The sequence below is a fragment of the Aspergillus glaucus genome (genome assembly GCF_001890805.1).
Source record: "Aspergillus glaucus CBS 516.65 unplaced genomic scaffold ASPGLscaffold_29, whole genome shotgun sequence".
Classification (NCBI taxonomy): domain Eukaryota; kingdom Fungi; phylum Ascomycota; class Eurotiomycetes; order Eurotiales; family Aspergillaceae; genus Aspergillus; species Aspergillus glaucus.
This window is the reverse complement of record NW_019170481.1, coordinates 210881-225724: the sequence shown is the minus strand read 5'-3', so window position 1 is coordinate 225724 and position 14844 is coordinate 210881. Positions and strand designations below refer to the sequence as shown.

General features: G+C 50.9%; 6 protein-coding genes across 6 annotated transcripts; 2 read left to right on the top strand and 4 right to left on the bottom strand.

The window, feature by feature from the left end:
- Positions 1-300: 300 nt before the first annotated feature.
- On the bottom strand, positions 301-2106 carry ASPGLDRAFT_29713 (putative DNA directed RNA polymerase III subunit Rpc82; the record flags this gene model as incomplete). Its single annotated transcript, XM_022543879.1, has 2 exons — positions 301-1311; positions 1363-2106. The coding sequence occupies 2 exons, from the start codon at positions 2104-2106 to the stop codon at positions 301-303; spliced, it is 1755 nt and encodes a 584-aa protein (XP_022396366.1).
- Positions 2107-2772: 666 nt separating this feature from the next.
- Positions 2773-4911, top strand: ASPGLDRAFT_180600 (ubiquinol--cytochrome-c reductase subunit 2). Its single transcript, XM_022542970.1, has 4 exons — positions 2773-3131; positions 3219-3393; positions 3466-4325; positions 4388-4911. Exons 1-4 carry the CDS (start codon positions 2886-2888, stop codon positions 4481-4483), a joined length of 1377 nt encoding a protein of 458 aa, XP_022396365.1. The 5' UTR covers positions 2773-2885; the 3' UTR covers positions 4484-4911.
- A 99-nt stretch (positions 4912-5010) lies between these two features.
- ASPGLDRAFT_52476 (putative mitochondrial DNA replication protein (Yhm2)) lies at positions 5011-6879 on the bottom strand. The gene is made up of 6 exons (XM_022547763.1): positions 6555-6879; positions 6464-6488; positions 6386-6404; positions 6233-6329; positions 5463-6135; positions 5011-5326 (listed from the first exon to the last, which is right to left on the bottom strand). The coding sequence occupies exons 1-6, from the start codon at positions 6631-6633 to the stop codon at positions 5272-5274; spliced, it is 948 nt and encodes a 315-aa protein (XP_022396364.1). The 5' UTR covers positions 6634-6879; the 3' UTR covers positions 5011-5271.
- Positions 6880-7646: 767 nt separating this feature from the next.
- Positions 7647-9756, bottom strand: cit1 (citrate (Si)-synthase CIT1). Its single transcript, XM_022547762.1, has 6 exons — positions 9434-9756; positions 9307-9371; positions 9132-9216; positions 9017-9064; positions 8036-8953; positions 7647-7977 (listed from the first exon to the last, which is right to left on the bottom strand). Exons 1-6 carry the CDS (start codon positions 9548-9550, stop codon positions 7789-7791), a joined length of 1422 nt encoding a protein of 473 aa, XP_022396363.1. The 5' UTR covers positions 9551-9756; the 3' UTR covers positions 7647-7788.
- Positions 9662-10106, bottom strand: ASPGLDRAFT_954741 (uncharacterized protein). The gene has a single exon (XM_022550578.1). The coding sequence runs from the start codon at positions 10007-10009 to the stop codon at positions 9773-9775; it is 237 nt and encodes a 78-aa protein (XP_022396362.1). The 5' UTR covers positions 10010-10106; the 3' UTR covers positions 9662-9772.
- Positions 10107-10984: 878 nt separating this feature from the next.
- ASPGLDRAFT_954510 (Nrd1 complex RNA-binding subunit) lies at positions 10985-14213 on the top strand. Its single transcript, XM_022550577.1, has 8 exons — positions 10985-11270; positions 11361-11606; positions 11878-11980; positions 12120-13151; positions 13206-13239; positions 13290-13458; positions 13523-13727; positions 13786-14213. Exons 1-8 carry the CDS (start codon positions 11151-11153, stop codon positions 14061-14063), a joined length of 2187 nt encoding a protein of 728 aa, XP_022396361.1. The 5' UTR covers positions 10985-11150; the 3' UTR covers positions 14064-14213.
- Positions 14214-14844: the final 631 nt, after the last annotated feature.

Genomic DNA, 14844 nt, shown 5'->3' with positions numbered 1-14844 from the left:
ATATCATGAGACAGGACAGAGAATGACCATTAGTCCTCTTGCAGTTTGTTGCATTCCATTGAGGGATAGATAATGCATGCATAGGATGACGTGGATGAACTATGAAACTGGACAGTGCCAGGTTGAGTGAATGATAATTTGGTTGTATTAGGGTAGACAACAAAGACGCCCAGAACTAATCAAGTCGCAGGACTTGTCGTATCTCCCTTCTATATAATGATGCTATGCGCTATGCCAGCAAAAAACTATGCAATGCAAATGTGAAATATACCCTTTTTAACCAAAGTAATTGTAACTTCATCAGTAGTCCCTAAACACGGCAACCATGTTGTCCAACCGGGACACCTCGCCAAACAGTAGTGCTTCCTTGGCCTTCCATTGTTCCAACATCTTCAGTTCTCCCTCCGATAGATATTGTTCCTCGTTGCCCTTAACATCACTCCGTTCCGTCTTCTCAAGGAATTCTCTGAGTCGGCTGCGCTCGAATTTGAGGCGCTGTAGGCACCGGGACATAGCCTTGTATACGTCCTCCAAGACACTGCTGGCGACTCGGTCCGGGTCGTAGAACCAAAGGAAGATTGTTCGTGATGGCTGCCGTTGCGCATCCCGGGGTACTTCCTGTAGGTCGACATATCCACCCGTCTGCATGCTAGCGAGAACCTGGCGTAGGTCCTTGAAAGGTAATAGGCTTATCTCCTGTAGCCGCTTCTCATCCAGCTTGCCCTTGGCGTGTAGAACGCGGACAACCCGTAAAGCCACATCGCCGTATCGAGCCTCGATCATCTTTTCCAGCTCGAGATGGCGCAATGTACGCGCTACATACCGGTATTCGACCGTCCAGGTGATCAAACCTCCAACTATGCGTTTTGAAGTTAAGTTGTGGGGTGGTTGCGCCAGAAGGCAAAGGTGTTGGTCCAATTCGTATGTGCGACTGGCACCAGATGATAACCCATTGGTCCCTTCGTCACTGTTTCCGTTGACACCATCTTCCAATGGACGTTTGCCGCGTCGACTGAAAGGCTGCGATATATCCATAGGGCCAATAGAGCCTGAAAGATCAAGTTGCTGGTCGACATCCTCCGCGATTGCACTGAGCGGAATTGGAACAGAATATTGCTCTCCTTCTTCGCCTTCGCGAGGGATCTCGACTGTATCTCGACAGCGCGGGGTCTGATATTCAATTCGTCGAAGCAGAGATTCGTATACCTCTGCAGTGACAGGCGATGAATCTTGCTCTGCGAGTCCGATGAAACGGCAGTGTCGTAGCACAACATCGAGTTTTTCATAGTTGACCCGAATGACCAAGCTTGACTGTAAGGACGTTAGCCTCTTCCCAAGGAACACAAGACAATGGGCACCTACCTCCATAGGAACAGTATCGTTGCCCATTTCATCATCTGACCATTCGTTTTCCTCTTCATCTTCCTCGTCATCCTCATCGGCATCGGCTTGTTCCATCTGCGCCTTCTTGATAGGCTTGTTGGACTGAGCTGCGCCGCGCCCTCGTTTCGCGCCCCGAGGAATGCCATTGTATTTCAAACCATGACTAAGGTCACCATCGGTTTTTTCCTTGACTATTTCTAACGTCTTCTCGATAACCGTTTCTTCGAGCTTCTTCCCTTTCATCGATTTTACATCTGGCCTTGAAGTGACTACTCGCTCCGCATCTAAGACGGTGTCCGTGTAGCTCTGGAAGTGTGCTTCTCTGGCACGAAGTATGTATCCATGGGCTGCCAGAGTCTTGAGGGTTGGGTGGAGAAGATAGGGCTGCTCTGACAAAGCGTGTTCACCGTTTATGCCATTTGGTTGGTCTTCGTGTTCCCCGTTTACCTCGTCTTGCTCGTGCTTATGCTCCCCATTGATGCCGTTTGTCTGTGGTGGTTCGGGTCTAAGCTCTGGCAACGTCTCGAGGTGGCTAACGGAAGCATGCCCTAAGTACATAATAGCCGACATGAGCGTGGCCGCATATTGCCCCAATCGACCTTCAATAAATTCCAGAACCTTGCCGGATCGAGTGAGGTAATATGCAGCGTGCTGATTTGCTTCGTAGTATGTGACACCGTCATCGTAAGATGTGTAATGAAAAACGAGGCTTTGCTGAATCATAGCGGCGAGGCCATGGTGAAGCTGACGGTCCGTAAGACGGGAGTAGAATTTTAAGCGTGGAAGGTTCAAACGGTCATATCGCTCAAGGGTCGCGAAGATGCGCTGTACATCAGAGACAGAAATAGTCAGCATGGAAGTCCTGCATCTTCAATTCGCAATTTGGATGCGAACGATCCGTCGCGAAGGCGCAACAATGATCAGACAAGCATAAGCCTACCCCAAACAGCTCCCCAAAGCTATCCTCGACCAGGAGCGTACAGAGCTCCGCATAATTCTGTATTATTATACAATCAGCAATCGATGCGACCATGGCCGGAAGAGATGCAATCGCATACTTGGGACGTCATTTTTCTTCGTCTTTTCCTCTTGCGCCTCTAGAGAGCCTTCTGGATTCCAATTCTCTAGGCAGAGCAAAAAGGTAGATCACCGCGAATCCTCCATGAGATGTGAGGTCAAACAAGATGCAAGTCAAGGCGAGACCACAATCGACACTTTCTTTTTTTCTTATCGCCGAGGGGCTCACGTGCAGATCAAAAGTCACCTGACCTCACCTGACGGAGAATGAGGAAAAGCCGGTTCCGCCCGCACTCGTCATTTGAACCAATCAGCGGGCGAGTAATCAACGGTGTCCAGCATCTTGAAGCTTTTCAGACATCGCTTTCCATCCCGCCCAACAACAGTCGGCCAGCAACTCTGCCACCACCACCCCTCCCAATTGCCTCTAAAGCCTCTCCGGCTTTCGATCTCTCTCCTCCTCCGCTTTCTTTCCGGCACATGCGATGATGCTGTCGCGGTCTACTCTTAGCCGAAATGCGCCCCGTGCGCTCCAGGTCACCAGCCGTCGTGGCATGGCCTCTGCCAGCAACCCCGGTCTCCAGTATGAGGTCTCGGATGCTGCTGGTGTGAAGATTGCCAACCGGGAGGTCGCCGGTCCTACGAGCACCCTGGCGTTGGTTTCCAAGGCCGGTTCCCGCTACCAGCCCTTCCCTGGTTTCTCTGAGGCCCTCGACCGATTCGCTTTCCAGGTAGGTCCCCGAGGTTTCAATGGCGATGTTCAGCAGTTATATATGCCTGGGAACGGCTGAATACTAACGATCTTTCTCAATTGATAGTCTACAGTGAAGCGGTCAGCATTGCGGATTACTCGGGAGGTTGAGCTGCTGGGCGGTGCCTTTTCCTCGTCACATTCGCGTGAGAACGTCGTCCTCACGACCAAGTTCCTTTCGAATGACCTCCCATACTTCACGGAGCTGTTGGCGGAAGTTGCTTCTCAATCGAAGTTCGCAGGTGAGTGGGGGCGCAGCGGTTGACATTGGAGGGGAAGATACAACGGAAAAAAGGTCTAACTCATCATATCAGCGTGGGAATTGGACGAGCTCGTCGCCAACCTCCTCAAGCTCAGACAGCAGACTATCTCTGCTGACCCCGAGTACCTTGGTATCGATGCCGCCCACGGCTTAGCTTTCCACCGCGGTCTCGGTGACAACATCACCCCTAACACCTCCGTCCCGTCTGAGAAGTACCTCTCCGTCGAGGCTCTCTCCGAGTTCGCCAAGGACGCCTACTCCAAGTCCAACATTGCCCTCGTCGGCAGCGGCCCCAACTCCTCGGAGCTTTCTAGGTGGGCTGGTCAGTTCTTCCAGGGGCTCCCGACCACTGGCACCTCCGGCCAGTACAAGGTCCAGGACAAGGGTGCCTCGAAGTACCACGGTGGTGAGCAGCGCATCTCCCACAAGTCCGAAAACGCTGTCGTGATTGGCTTCCCCGGGTCCAGTGCATTCGGCACCTCTGGCTACAAGCCCGAGGTTGCCGTCCTCGCTTCCCTCCTTGGTGGTGAGTCGACCATCAAGTGGACTCCTGGCTTCTCGCTCCTGTCCCAGGCCGCCCAGGGCTTCGCTCAGCTCCGTGTCTCGACCAAGAGCCACACCTACTCTGATGCCGGTCTCTTCACTGTTGCGCTCTCCGGAAACGCCGGCCAGGTCGCCACTGCCAGCAAGAACGTCGTTGATGCTATCAAGAAGGTCGCTGCTGGTGAGGTTGCCAGCGAGGAGATTAAGAAGGCCGCTGCTCTGGCCAAGTTCCGTGCTCTCGAGTCGGTGCAGACCCTTGAGACTGGTCTTGAGGCCTCTGGCTCCGCCCTGATCAACGGCGGCAAGCCCTACCAGATCGACGAGATCGCCCAGAGCGTTGATAACGTTACGGAGCAGCAGGTTAAGGATGTACGTTCTATCCCTTTTCTTCCTTAAATCAATGACATGAACATGACTGACCACTCCCACAGCTTGCCAAGTCCTTCCTCTCCGGCAAGGCCTCCGTCGTCGCTGTTGGCGACCTCTTCCAGCTCCCGTACGCCGAGGACCTAGGCCTGACTGTTTAAAATCTGCATACCATACGTGCTAGACTTGGTTTGATTGAAAAAAAAAAAAAGGAAACCACCCATACACCCCACCAATTACCATGTGTCTAGATCAATCTTCGCAGATATTTCCTTTGTGTCATGTTGATGTGGTTTGTAGTTTTTTTCTTTTTTCTTTTTTTTTTTTCCCCTCTCTTGTGACTGTAATACAATTGTATCTTATACTTTATTAGATTTTTTATATGGGATGTAGATGCATTGATTTGGTTTTGGTTATATCATTTTGGGAGGGAGTTACTCCTTGAAGATACACTAATAAGCTACAGTGATATTGTATCTTTAAATTGCCTCAGAAATAGTATTGGAATGGTTATTGAGGTCAACTTCAAGATTTCTTAAATATCACGACTGTCGTGTTTCGAGCACTAAGCAAGCATGGGCAGTGTATTACTCGGAGTTAAACCAAGCAAAGCGTGCTGTCAATGCAGGTGCTCGGATCACTTGCTGGCGTGAGATAACATAGAATGTCTAGTAAAAAGAAGAAATAGTCCATGAGTAAGATGAATCAGAAAATGTCAAATCGAATGCCTTCTATGTGAATGCTATACTATTCTATACCATAGGTATACATCGCTGTTTCATGGCAAAGGATGTCGTCCCCTAATAGTACAGTATATCTCGATTAATGCAAATTTCTCAGTGCACAGAAATCGAAAGATATGCTTCCACCGTCCGGCCGAAGGGTTGATGACCAATGACGACCATCATCAGACCATGTGCATAGCAGAAGGGTATCTCAACCCCTCTCTTTAGTGCTTAGCAGTGACTTGCTCGCCCGTCAGTTTTTCGACTGTCTCTTTGGCCCTGTTATTTCGGGGTAACGGAGATCCACCAGTTAGTCCGATATTCGCTACTCGGGAATCACATGTGAAGATCGCGGGGAAATGGGTATTCAAAAAAAAAAAAAAAAAAAAAAAAAAAAGGAGAACGCAGGACTTACATGTCACCAAGAGCCACCATGCAAACGGTCTGCCAGATACCAAGGCCAATACGAGGCGTCACACCACGGTAGAGACCCTTAACACCATTGGTGTCGTAGATATATTTGAAAGCCTTGCCGACAGTCAAGTTCTTCGGTCGGTTGGGGTCATCCTTTTTGCTTTGCATCTCAACCCGAATGACTTCGATTGGCTGGTTCCAGGCGGAAAGACCACCACCCAGACCGGACGCCAGAACCTTTTCAATCGCAGAAAGTTTCTGGCTGTCGTCCTTGCCAGTGACATTACGGATAGCAGTCTCAGCCAGACGGGAGAGACCGAATCGGGAGCCCCAGTTGGTAGTTTGACGAATAGCAACCGCATTGACACCACGGTTGATACCCCTGATACCCTCCTTACGGTAGATATCCATGAAGGTCGCAAAGGTGCTGGGGGGCTTCACACCCGTAGCAGCCATCTTATGCTTGGTGATCTCGACCGTCTTCATGCAGGTACAGAAACCCATGGTAGCGTAGGCCTGGGCAACACCACCAGTCATACCTCCGGCAATACCGGCGAGGAAGTCGGGGGCACCAAGCACCTTAGCACCGAACTCTGCCTCCGACGCGACGAAGAGAAGGACAGCGCCTTTAGTAGAAGCCTCAATCCAGGCCCACGGAATGAGACCTTGATAGTCTGTAGATTTGGAACTCACATGTGAGCATCAAAACCCAAAACACCTCCCCACATCTGACAGTGGAGCACGGGCAAAAGGGGGGGCCTGAGCACTTACAACCGAGGATCCCGCCACGACCCCATATCCGAGCCATGGCACCTGCGAAGCTATCGCCGCGATTCGCAGCCATGGTCGTCTTGATCACTTCCAGCGGCTGACGGATGTGTGAGTAAGGATGCCAATGTTCTTTGCAGAGGAATGAGCAGTTACCTGTCCCAACGATGTGACCCTAACAATCCAAGTCAGCAACTGCAAAGAGAAACTTCGAAGTACCGGAAGTTTACTTACTCGAACATGTTCAATCCTGCGCCAACTGTACAGGAAGTATGGTTAGAACGACCATGTCATAGGACAGCAAGGTGTAAGCAGTAGCACGTACGCAGCAGGTTGCTGAACTTGATAGGCTTCCTCTCGAGCTTAGGGCCCGAAGCGGGCGTTTGAGCAGTAGCGGTAGACATTCTCTGGCCTTGGGGTGCGCTGAAAGGGGCCCTGACCAAGGGAAGTTATGGGGATGCGTCGCCTTAAGGGATCACGGAGAGTCGAAGGATTGGCCGCGGGTAAATGCGACGAGTAGGATGTTCAGCCGAGCGAGAACCGAAAGATGGGGTAGTGCCGAGTCGAGATCGGAGGAATTCGAGCCGATTAGGGGAACGACGGATAACAGTCAAAACGCGAAGAGCGGAAGAAGTCAAAAGAAAGACCGGGGGGAGAGGAATATATAAGAGGAGAAAGAAGACAGATCAGGTAAACCGGAGCAATCGCGGGAATTGACCTGGCGGGCTGACAGCCTGAGGCATCACTGGCCACCCCATGCCCAACGCCAAATCAGACTCGAAATTGGGGAGGTCCCCGTGCAGCACTAGGCCACTTTGGGCTCAGCGGTGAACCGATGCCCGATTGGGCGATATACAAGTAGTTGTCCGTTGCCGACCAGCAAAAAGCCATTAGCCGTTGTATGTTAGACGGCTATGGACTACGTAGTAATTAGTTTCGATATTATCGGTGATACTTCTATATTCCCTATAGACCATGGAGTACAATCACATTGTACTGCATGGTACTCCGTACTCTGCACGGAGTAGAGGACAGATGTACCACGGAGCATTCCGTGCTACGAAGTACGAAGTAGTCTTCGTACTGTGCTGTCGTTGAGCACCGGATTCACCCGAGATGCTCCCAACAGTTGAGCTGAAGGAGCTGTCCGCCATTTCATTCTTGCTCTACGGAGTAAAGCTCGGTGCTTTTAGTGTCATAGCTTAATTATCTTCGGAGTGTTCCGTATGGTCCGGAAACTACGGGGTACATTCAAGAATGGCCTATCGAACTGGACTCTCTTACGACAAAAATAAAAGATCGCCCAGGAGAAGTTGAAAGCTGACGTGGAAGTGCTTGTTACAAGGCCCGCTCGAACCAAGTCCTATCATACAATAATATCGAACAAACCCCCAACACTCCGCGCGTCCCAGTCTAGACCAAAAAAAAAAAAAAGGAAAACATAAAGGTATGAGATAATGTGAGATAATACAAGGTGTTCTGACTCGTTTCATGTCCCAGAAATTTCCTCCCCAGGGTCATATCATGTCAACAAAAACGGAAAAAGAAGAGTAGGGTGTTTACAGCTGAGCACCGACAAGCTTGGCGAAAGCCTCAGTGCTGAAAGACTTGGGGCGCTCGATAGGGGCACCGAGACCACGGTCAATGATCAGCTGAGGAAGGACACCCAGAGCACGGGAGACACCGAAGAGGACGGTGTAGTAGTTGGCCTCAGTCAGGCCGTAGTACTGGAGGAGGACACCAGAGTGCTAAAAGCAACGTTAGCATTTTTGTAATTTGGGCTATGAATGGGTCAAGTAAACTTACAGCGTCGACGTTGGGGAAGGGGTTCTTGGTCTTGCCGTGCTCGGTCAGAACGCCAGGAGCGATCTTGTAGACCTGGCTGACCAGGTTGAACATGGGGTCGTCAGGCAGCTTGCGGAGGGCAAACTCGCGCTGAGAGACGTAACGGGGGTCAGTCTTACGAAGGACGGCGTGACCATATCCGGGGACGACCTGGCCGGAGTTGAGGGTGGACCACAAGTAGTCCTTGATGGACTGGTCGCTGAGGTCACTGCCGACGGACTGCTTCATCTTGGTGAGCCAGTTGAGCACCTCCTGGTTAGCCAATCCGTGGAGAGGACCAGCGAGACCGTTGAGACCGGCAGAGAGAGAGAGCATGGGGGAGCTCAGAGCACTACCAACAAGGTGGGTAGTGTGGGCGCTAACGTTACCACCCTCGTGGTCGGAGTGGATGGTCAGGTACAGACGCATGAGCTCAATGAAGTCGCTGTTGTTGCCGAAGCCGAGCTGGTTGGCCAAGTTGAAGGAGTAGTCCTTGTCCTTCTGGACGGGGGCGACCTTGCCGTCCTTGAAGACGTTGCGGTAGATCTTGGCGGCGATGGTGGGCAGCTTGGCGATGAGGTCCATCGAGTCCTCGAAGGTGTAGTTCCAGTAGTCCTTCTTGTTGATACCCTTAGCGTAAGCCTTGGCGAAAGCGGACTCGTGCTCAAGGGCAGTCACGGCCAGAGAGAACTGGGCCATGGGGTGGAGGGTGTTGGGGCAGCGGTCGATGAGCTCCTCGAGGAACTTGGGGAGGTCGGAGCGGGCGGCCCACTCAGCAGACAGGTCACGGACCTGCTGCTCAGAGGGGACCTCACCGGTCAAGAGGAGCCAGAAGAGACCTTCAGGGAGAGGCTCCTGACCACCGGGAGCCTTGGGCAGGAGCTCCTGGCACTCGGGGATCTAAAACATGTCGTGAGCACGTCATCGCACAATTGAAAGAAAAGAAACCCATTGAGCACTTACGGTCTTGCCACGGAAACGGATACCCTCCTCAGAGTCTAGGACGGAACCCTTTACGACGCAGTATGTTAGCTGGTGTCCATCATGCCAAAATGATCACGTCACGTTGTGAACCCACCTCCCACACGAGGGACTTGATGCCACGGGCACCACCGTAGGCCTGGTCAAGGGTGACCTCGCCAATGACCTTGTTGCCATGCTCCCTGTAACGATTAAAGCATGTGGTTAGCAATTGTCTCTTAAATGGCGATGGGGACCTTTAACGACGAGGGGGAGGTGGGGTGGATGCGCACTTCCTGAGCTTCTTCACCTTCTCAAGCTCACCGGGGAGCTTGTCGGCGAAGGTCTCCTTGAGGGACTATAGTGCACGAATGCTAATTAGTCTGAAGTCCCAAAAAGACTCCAAATCAAGCAGCTTACCTTGGCCTTGCCGGTCGAGTAGGCGCGCAGACCGTTGAAGGCAGCGGACTGCACAGCCGGCTTAGCGGCAATGGAGGAACGCAGAGTAGAGGTTCCGAGCTTGAGAGCGGAAGCCATGGTGAAATCTGGGGGTGGGTGGAGTGGGAGTAGTAAGACCAAGGATGGAGAGAGGAAGAGAAGAAGAAAAAGAGAGAAGAAAGAGAAATAATATCAGGGAGGTCAACCCAGGTGGAAAAAAGAGTCGGAGCTCTTCCTCTTTGGCTGTGGCCCATGTTTTTTCCATCTGACCGTAACGATACTACCGGTACACACACAGTACGGTAATTCCCGGCAACAAAGCTAGGCAATGGGCTGCATGAGGGTACGGTATGGTAACGTTAGCCCCAACGCAGCCGGTCTCCCGAAACTCTCCAGCAACCCGTTTCGGCGAGATGGTGACGGAATTGGTATTGATCTTACAGGACATGTTGTCTTCCGAATTTCGCTACATTCCGGTCTTCGGGAAGATGAAGGAGACATAACCCACAGAGCAATTGACAGAGCAATTGATCTTCTGTGTTTACCCCGTAACTCCATCTGATAATAACTCTATGCACCTTTGTACGGAGTAGTAGCCTCTCAATGCCATCCGCAGCTCCGTGCTTTTCATCTTTTATACTTCTCTTACGGTTAAGTCCTCCGGAATTACTCCATCTAGAGACATGACCTCATGGGGCCGGTGACGTCGGCACCTAATAATGCATCCATTTTGCCGTCATCCGAGGATGTGATTATGTAGAGTAAGAGATTCTTAGCATGTTCTCTGTATGATGATACAAGCACATACCACTATCACAGAAGTGGTCACATGCAGATGCAGCATCTGATAAAACTAGTTTTGCTTTTTTTTTTTTTTTTTTTTTTTTTTGCTTCTCCCCGGTACCATTTAGCGGAATTGGCACAGTGCTTGGTACAACAATTGAATCTCATGATTCAGCAACGCTATACACAAGATTGACGTTTCAGGCGAGTTGTATTATTAGGGTACTCCGAGTACTTTCCGGACTCCGGACTCCATAGAGATTGCCGCATTCAATTCACCGGGGAAAATGGCAGTTGATTGAAACGGAGGTCGGAATAACTTGGTTGCGGTTAAGAACCACGTGAAAAGGTCACATGATGTGCCAAGACAATAAAAAGGATATAATACCTCAGGCCATAAAATGCCTTTTATGGCCTAGCTTCAGACTTAGTGAGCCTGCACTTTTTCACCCAAAAACTCCCTTTCATTTTCTCTCCCTTCTCAACTCTCCCTCCATCATCAACGGGTCGTCTATACGCCGTAAACCCATCTCTTTCCATCTCTTTTCTTGTCCCCTTTGATATATTTCACGCTCAGATTTAGGACGTACTCCTGTACTCATACTCGTACGCGAGTCGAAAGAAGACAAGCCCAGGACACTTATCGCTCGGGCTTTGTTCCAGCTGTAGGCGGAAGGCCCTGTCTCATCGCCAAGTATACGCTCGTGAAGTCTGTAGTGACACGGCCACCAAATTCCGCTTAAAAGGATACTTGTTTTATTTTTTGCACGTTGGTGGAGAGTCACAGAAAGGGAAACTTGAGAAGCAAGAGATTTTCTGTTACCGACCACTTCTTTAAGCAACCTGCGCTGGTTTTCCCAGTAGACGCGACGCGACTCCTGTCAAAGCAACTGCCTATATATCAACCCAACACATCATGTCTTCGGCTGTAGCAGAGCTGGAGAACTATCTCCAATCAATGCTTGCTCTCAAGCCACCAGGTGTCTCGGGTTCGAAGATCAACAGCATCACTTCGCTTTGCACCGCCAACGTTCAGGTACGTTTGTCATCCCTTCGTTTGTCGCTGTCTCAGTTTCTATCGGGTGGTTTGGATGACTTGCGCTAACTTCTGTCTCCTCGCTGGTAGAACGAATCCGTCCTCATCCAAAAGATCTACACCCATTTCAAGAAGGCACCAGGGACACACAAGTTGGGCGTACTCTATGTTGTAGACTCTGTAACTCGACAGTGGGTAGAAGCAGCACGCAGAGCAGGCCAGCCAGCCGGCAGTGCTGCTCCAGATGGAACCTTCGCTGCTGGCGTTAACAGAGTGACCGAACTGCTCACCGTCTTGATGACGGATATCATAAACAATGCTCCTGAAGATCAAAAGGTACGCACTACTAGAAGATATACGCGAAGAATCACCAAATTATCACATTATCATTCGCGGGCATCATCCATAAGGCCGATATTGCACAGTGACTTGCCCCAAGTCCTGTGCATGGCTTATAAGAACAGCCCGATGTATCTCCCACTTATATACCCCCCTGCCTATTTGCATAGAAACCATGACTTTCTTTTCATCGCCTTCGTCTAAACTTGCACTCCCGTCGTTTATGGCGAATAGTCCAACTTACGTATTTGATCGTTCTTCGCTATAGGAAAAAATCAAGAAGCTGGTTGACATCTGGGAGCGTGGAAATACTTTCCCACCCCATATGATTAACGACTTCAAGGAGAAACTAAACGCGCCTGCTTTTAACAGTAAGACTCCCTCTGTCTTTTTTCTGACGCCTCTTTCTTGGTGGCCTGGTGTGCTGTTCCCAATGAAAGCTGGGAATGCCGGACATCAAATGGCCAGCGCTTGTAATCATGGACTCGGAATCTGACGTTTCTTCCTTAGATGTTAAATCCACTACCCCAGAAGGATCTCCAGGCCCGAATCACATTTCTTATGGTCAGCAACAGTTGCAAACTTCCAACGGTGCCGCTTCGACGAGTGCACCTCAGTCGGCGCCTGATACTTCCAGTATCCTGAAAGCCCTGGCGGATATGGCCAAACAAAACACTGCGGCCTCGGCAGCTCCGGCAGTTCCAGCGCAAACCAATACCCCGCTTGCCGCCCTAAACCCGCAGCCCGCCACCGCTCCTCAGCCAGTGACTACGTCCGTTGACCAGGCTTCGCAACCCGGAGCCACCCAACCTAACGTGAACCCCTTTGCTGCGGGAGCTATGGCGGCGAACCCATTCGCAGCTCTGGGTGGCATGGCTCAGAATCCAGCGTTGGTTCAGCCTCAAAGTCAGTCTCAGACACCTAACCCAATGACTGCACCGCAAAACCCGCTTGCTGCACTCCTGCCACAGGCGGCTGCAGTTCCCGCTCAACCTACGCCAGCTATGGCACCAGATGCCCTTCAGCAACAACTCCAGCTTGTGCAGCTGTTGATGGCACAAGGAATTCCCCAGGATCAATGGGCTACCGCTCTGCAACTCCTCTCTCTGTCCAGTTCTGCCGGCATAGGCAACATGCCTGGACAAGCTCCCGGATTCCCTGGATTGCCGGGTCAGACCATGGGTGCTTGGGGTGGTCGTCCGGACTCTCAAACGCGCGATCTTGACCCTCGTGAGCGCGACTACATGCGTTCGCCCCCAGGCCAGTATCGTCGTCGCTCCCGTTCCCCTGGCTGGGATAGGCGCCGTGACGTGTCCCCTCCTCGCAGACGTGATAGCCCTGTCTATGGAGAATACCATGAAGATTCCCCGGGTCGCAGGGGCGGAGATCCCCGAGACATACGTGGTCGACGGGACTACCGTCAGCGCAGCCCTCCAGGCCGCAGACGTCGCTCGCCATCCCCCCGTAAAGACCTAGCTCTTCCCCCTCCTGGCCCGAAGTTGATCGAATGGGACTACTCCATTGGTCAAGGCAATTTGAAAGGTTTGTTTTCAATCCTAACCCTATGAGTAATCTATGCTAACAGTTTTGCGTCAGTACTGAGCCGAACTCTTTTTGTCGGTGGTGTCACGTAAGTTTCAAGATTATCCATTGAATTGACCACGTCTGACCTTGTTGTAGATCATCTGAAGCGCATCTCCGTTCGCTGTTTGGCAAATTTGGTATCGTTCAGACTTGCATTGTCAACATCGACAAGCGCCATGCTTTTATCAAAATGGTTGGCCGCAATGACGCTATCCATGCTCGTGAAGGAATGGAATCGTACAAATCTGGAGACATGCAACTCAGAGTAAGTCATACAGTTATCCTGGTCTGTTCTAATTATGATTCATGTCTGACATTTGTTTTCATAGACCCGATGGGGTGTGGGATTCGGTCCACGTGATTGCAGCGACTACCAGACCGGTGTCAGTATCATTCCGATCGAGAGACTCACAGAGGCGGACCGCAAGTGGCTGCTTACTGCGGAGTATGGTGGAACTGGTGGCAGACCTATGGAGAGTGGCATGGTCGTCGAGGAGCCAGATATCGAGATTGGTGCCGGTGTCTCGTCCAAAGGTAAGCTGCCTCTCTTTCAATTTTTATTGAGTCATTAGCTGATCAGATTCCTCTATAGCCATCAGCAGACGCATTGCAACCGACACTGGGGGCAAACGGGGACCAGTCTCTTCTCGCACTCAGCAGGATCGCTTCCGTCGCCCAGAACGTGAGAACCCCCCTGGACCTGGCGGCCAGGGTGACCGTGACGCCGCCAATGTGAACAACGTTGGTGTTCCCCCGGCAGTACCTGGATTTGGCTTCTCCTTCCCAGGAATGCCCATGTTTCCTCCGGGGTTCATGATGGGCGGAGCACAGGCAGGATCTCAACCACCACCACCTGGTCAGGGCAGCTAAAGTGCCTTGCGCTTGTTATGACCAAATACGACAAAAAGACCATGCATTGAAGCGTGCAGCTACTGTGCTGATACGAATTTTATCGTCGAATTCGCTGTACAAACTCTCGTCTTTTTCTTAACGATTCCTTTCTCCGGACTGGACATTTGGCGTTTGGACGATTGTGCTCCTTGTGGAAGGCATTTGATTTTACACATTGCAACTTTATGAGGACGGGGCTTCTTCCAGTGCTATTGGGTGGTTGATATTCCAATAATCGCTGCTTAATCCAACGCACCAGCGGAGTCTTCGAAATCCTGGATGCGGGCATTTCATATTCAGGCCTTGGTTTGTTTGTGTTTTTCTCTTCTTTTCTCCTTTTCTACCTTGCTTTTACTTCGCAATAGCTTCCCCTGCATTCTATGGGTTTGTTGGCTTCTTTTCTTCTTTTTCTTAGCTGGGTGGTCGGCTTTTTACGTGCTCTTTTCTTCTACCTTTTCTACCACTGTGTATTTCTCTTCTCGCGTTCTTTCTCTTTCTTGTTTGGGCTGGTTGATGGATGCAACTTCGTTTCTTTGTTTGTTTGGTTTAAACATCCTAGCATGTATCTCTATTCCCATTTTTCATTTCGTCTAGGCTCTACATATATGCTTATCCTTACTTATTGCGCGCATGAGATTGATTCCGTTTTGCAGTTCTATGAATAAAAGTAATAGCGTTACTTTCTTTCCATATTCGTTCTTAAGTAGTAGATGCTCCGTTCGTAAGCCAGCTAAGATATCGACTTCCGCCCGCCTGCTAC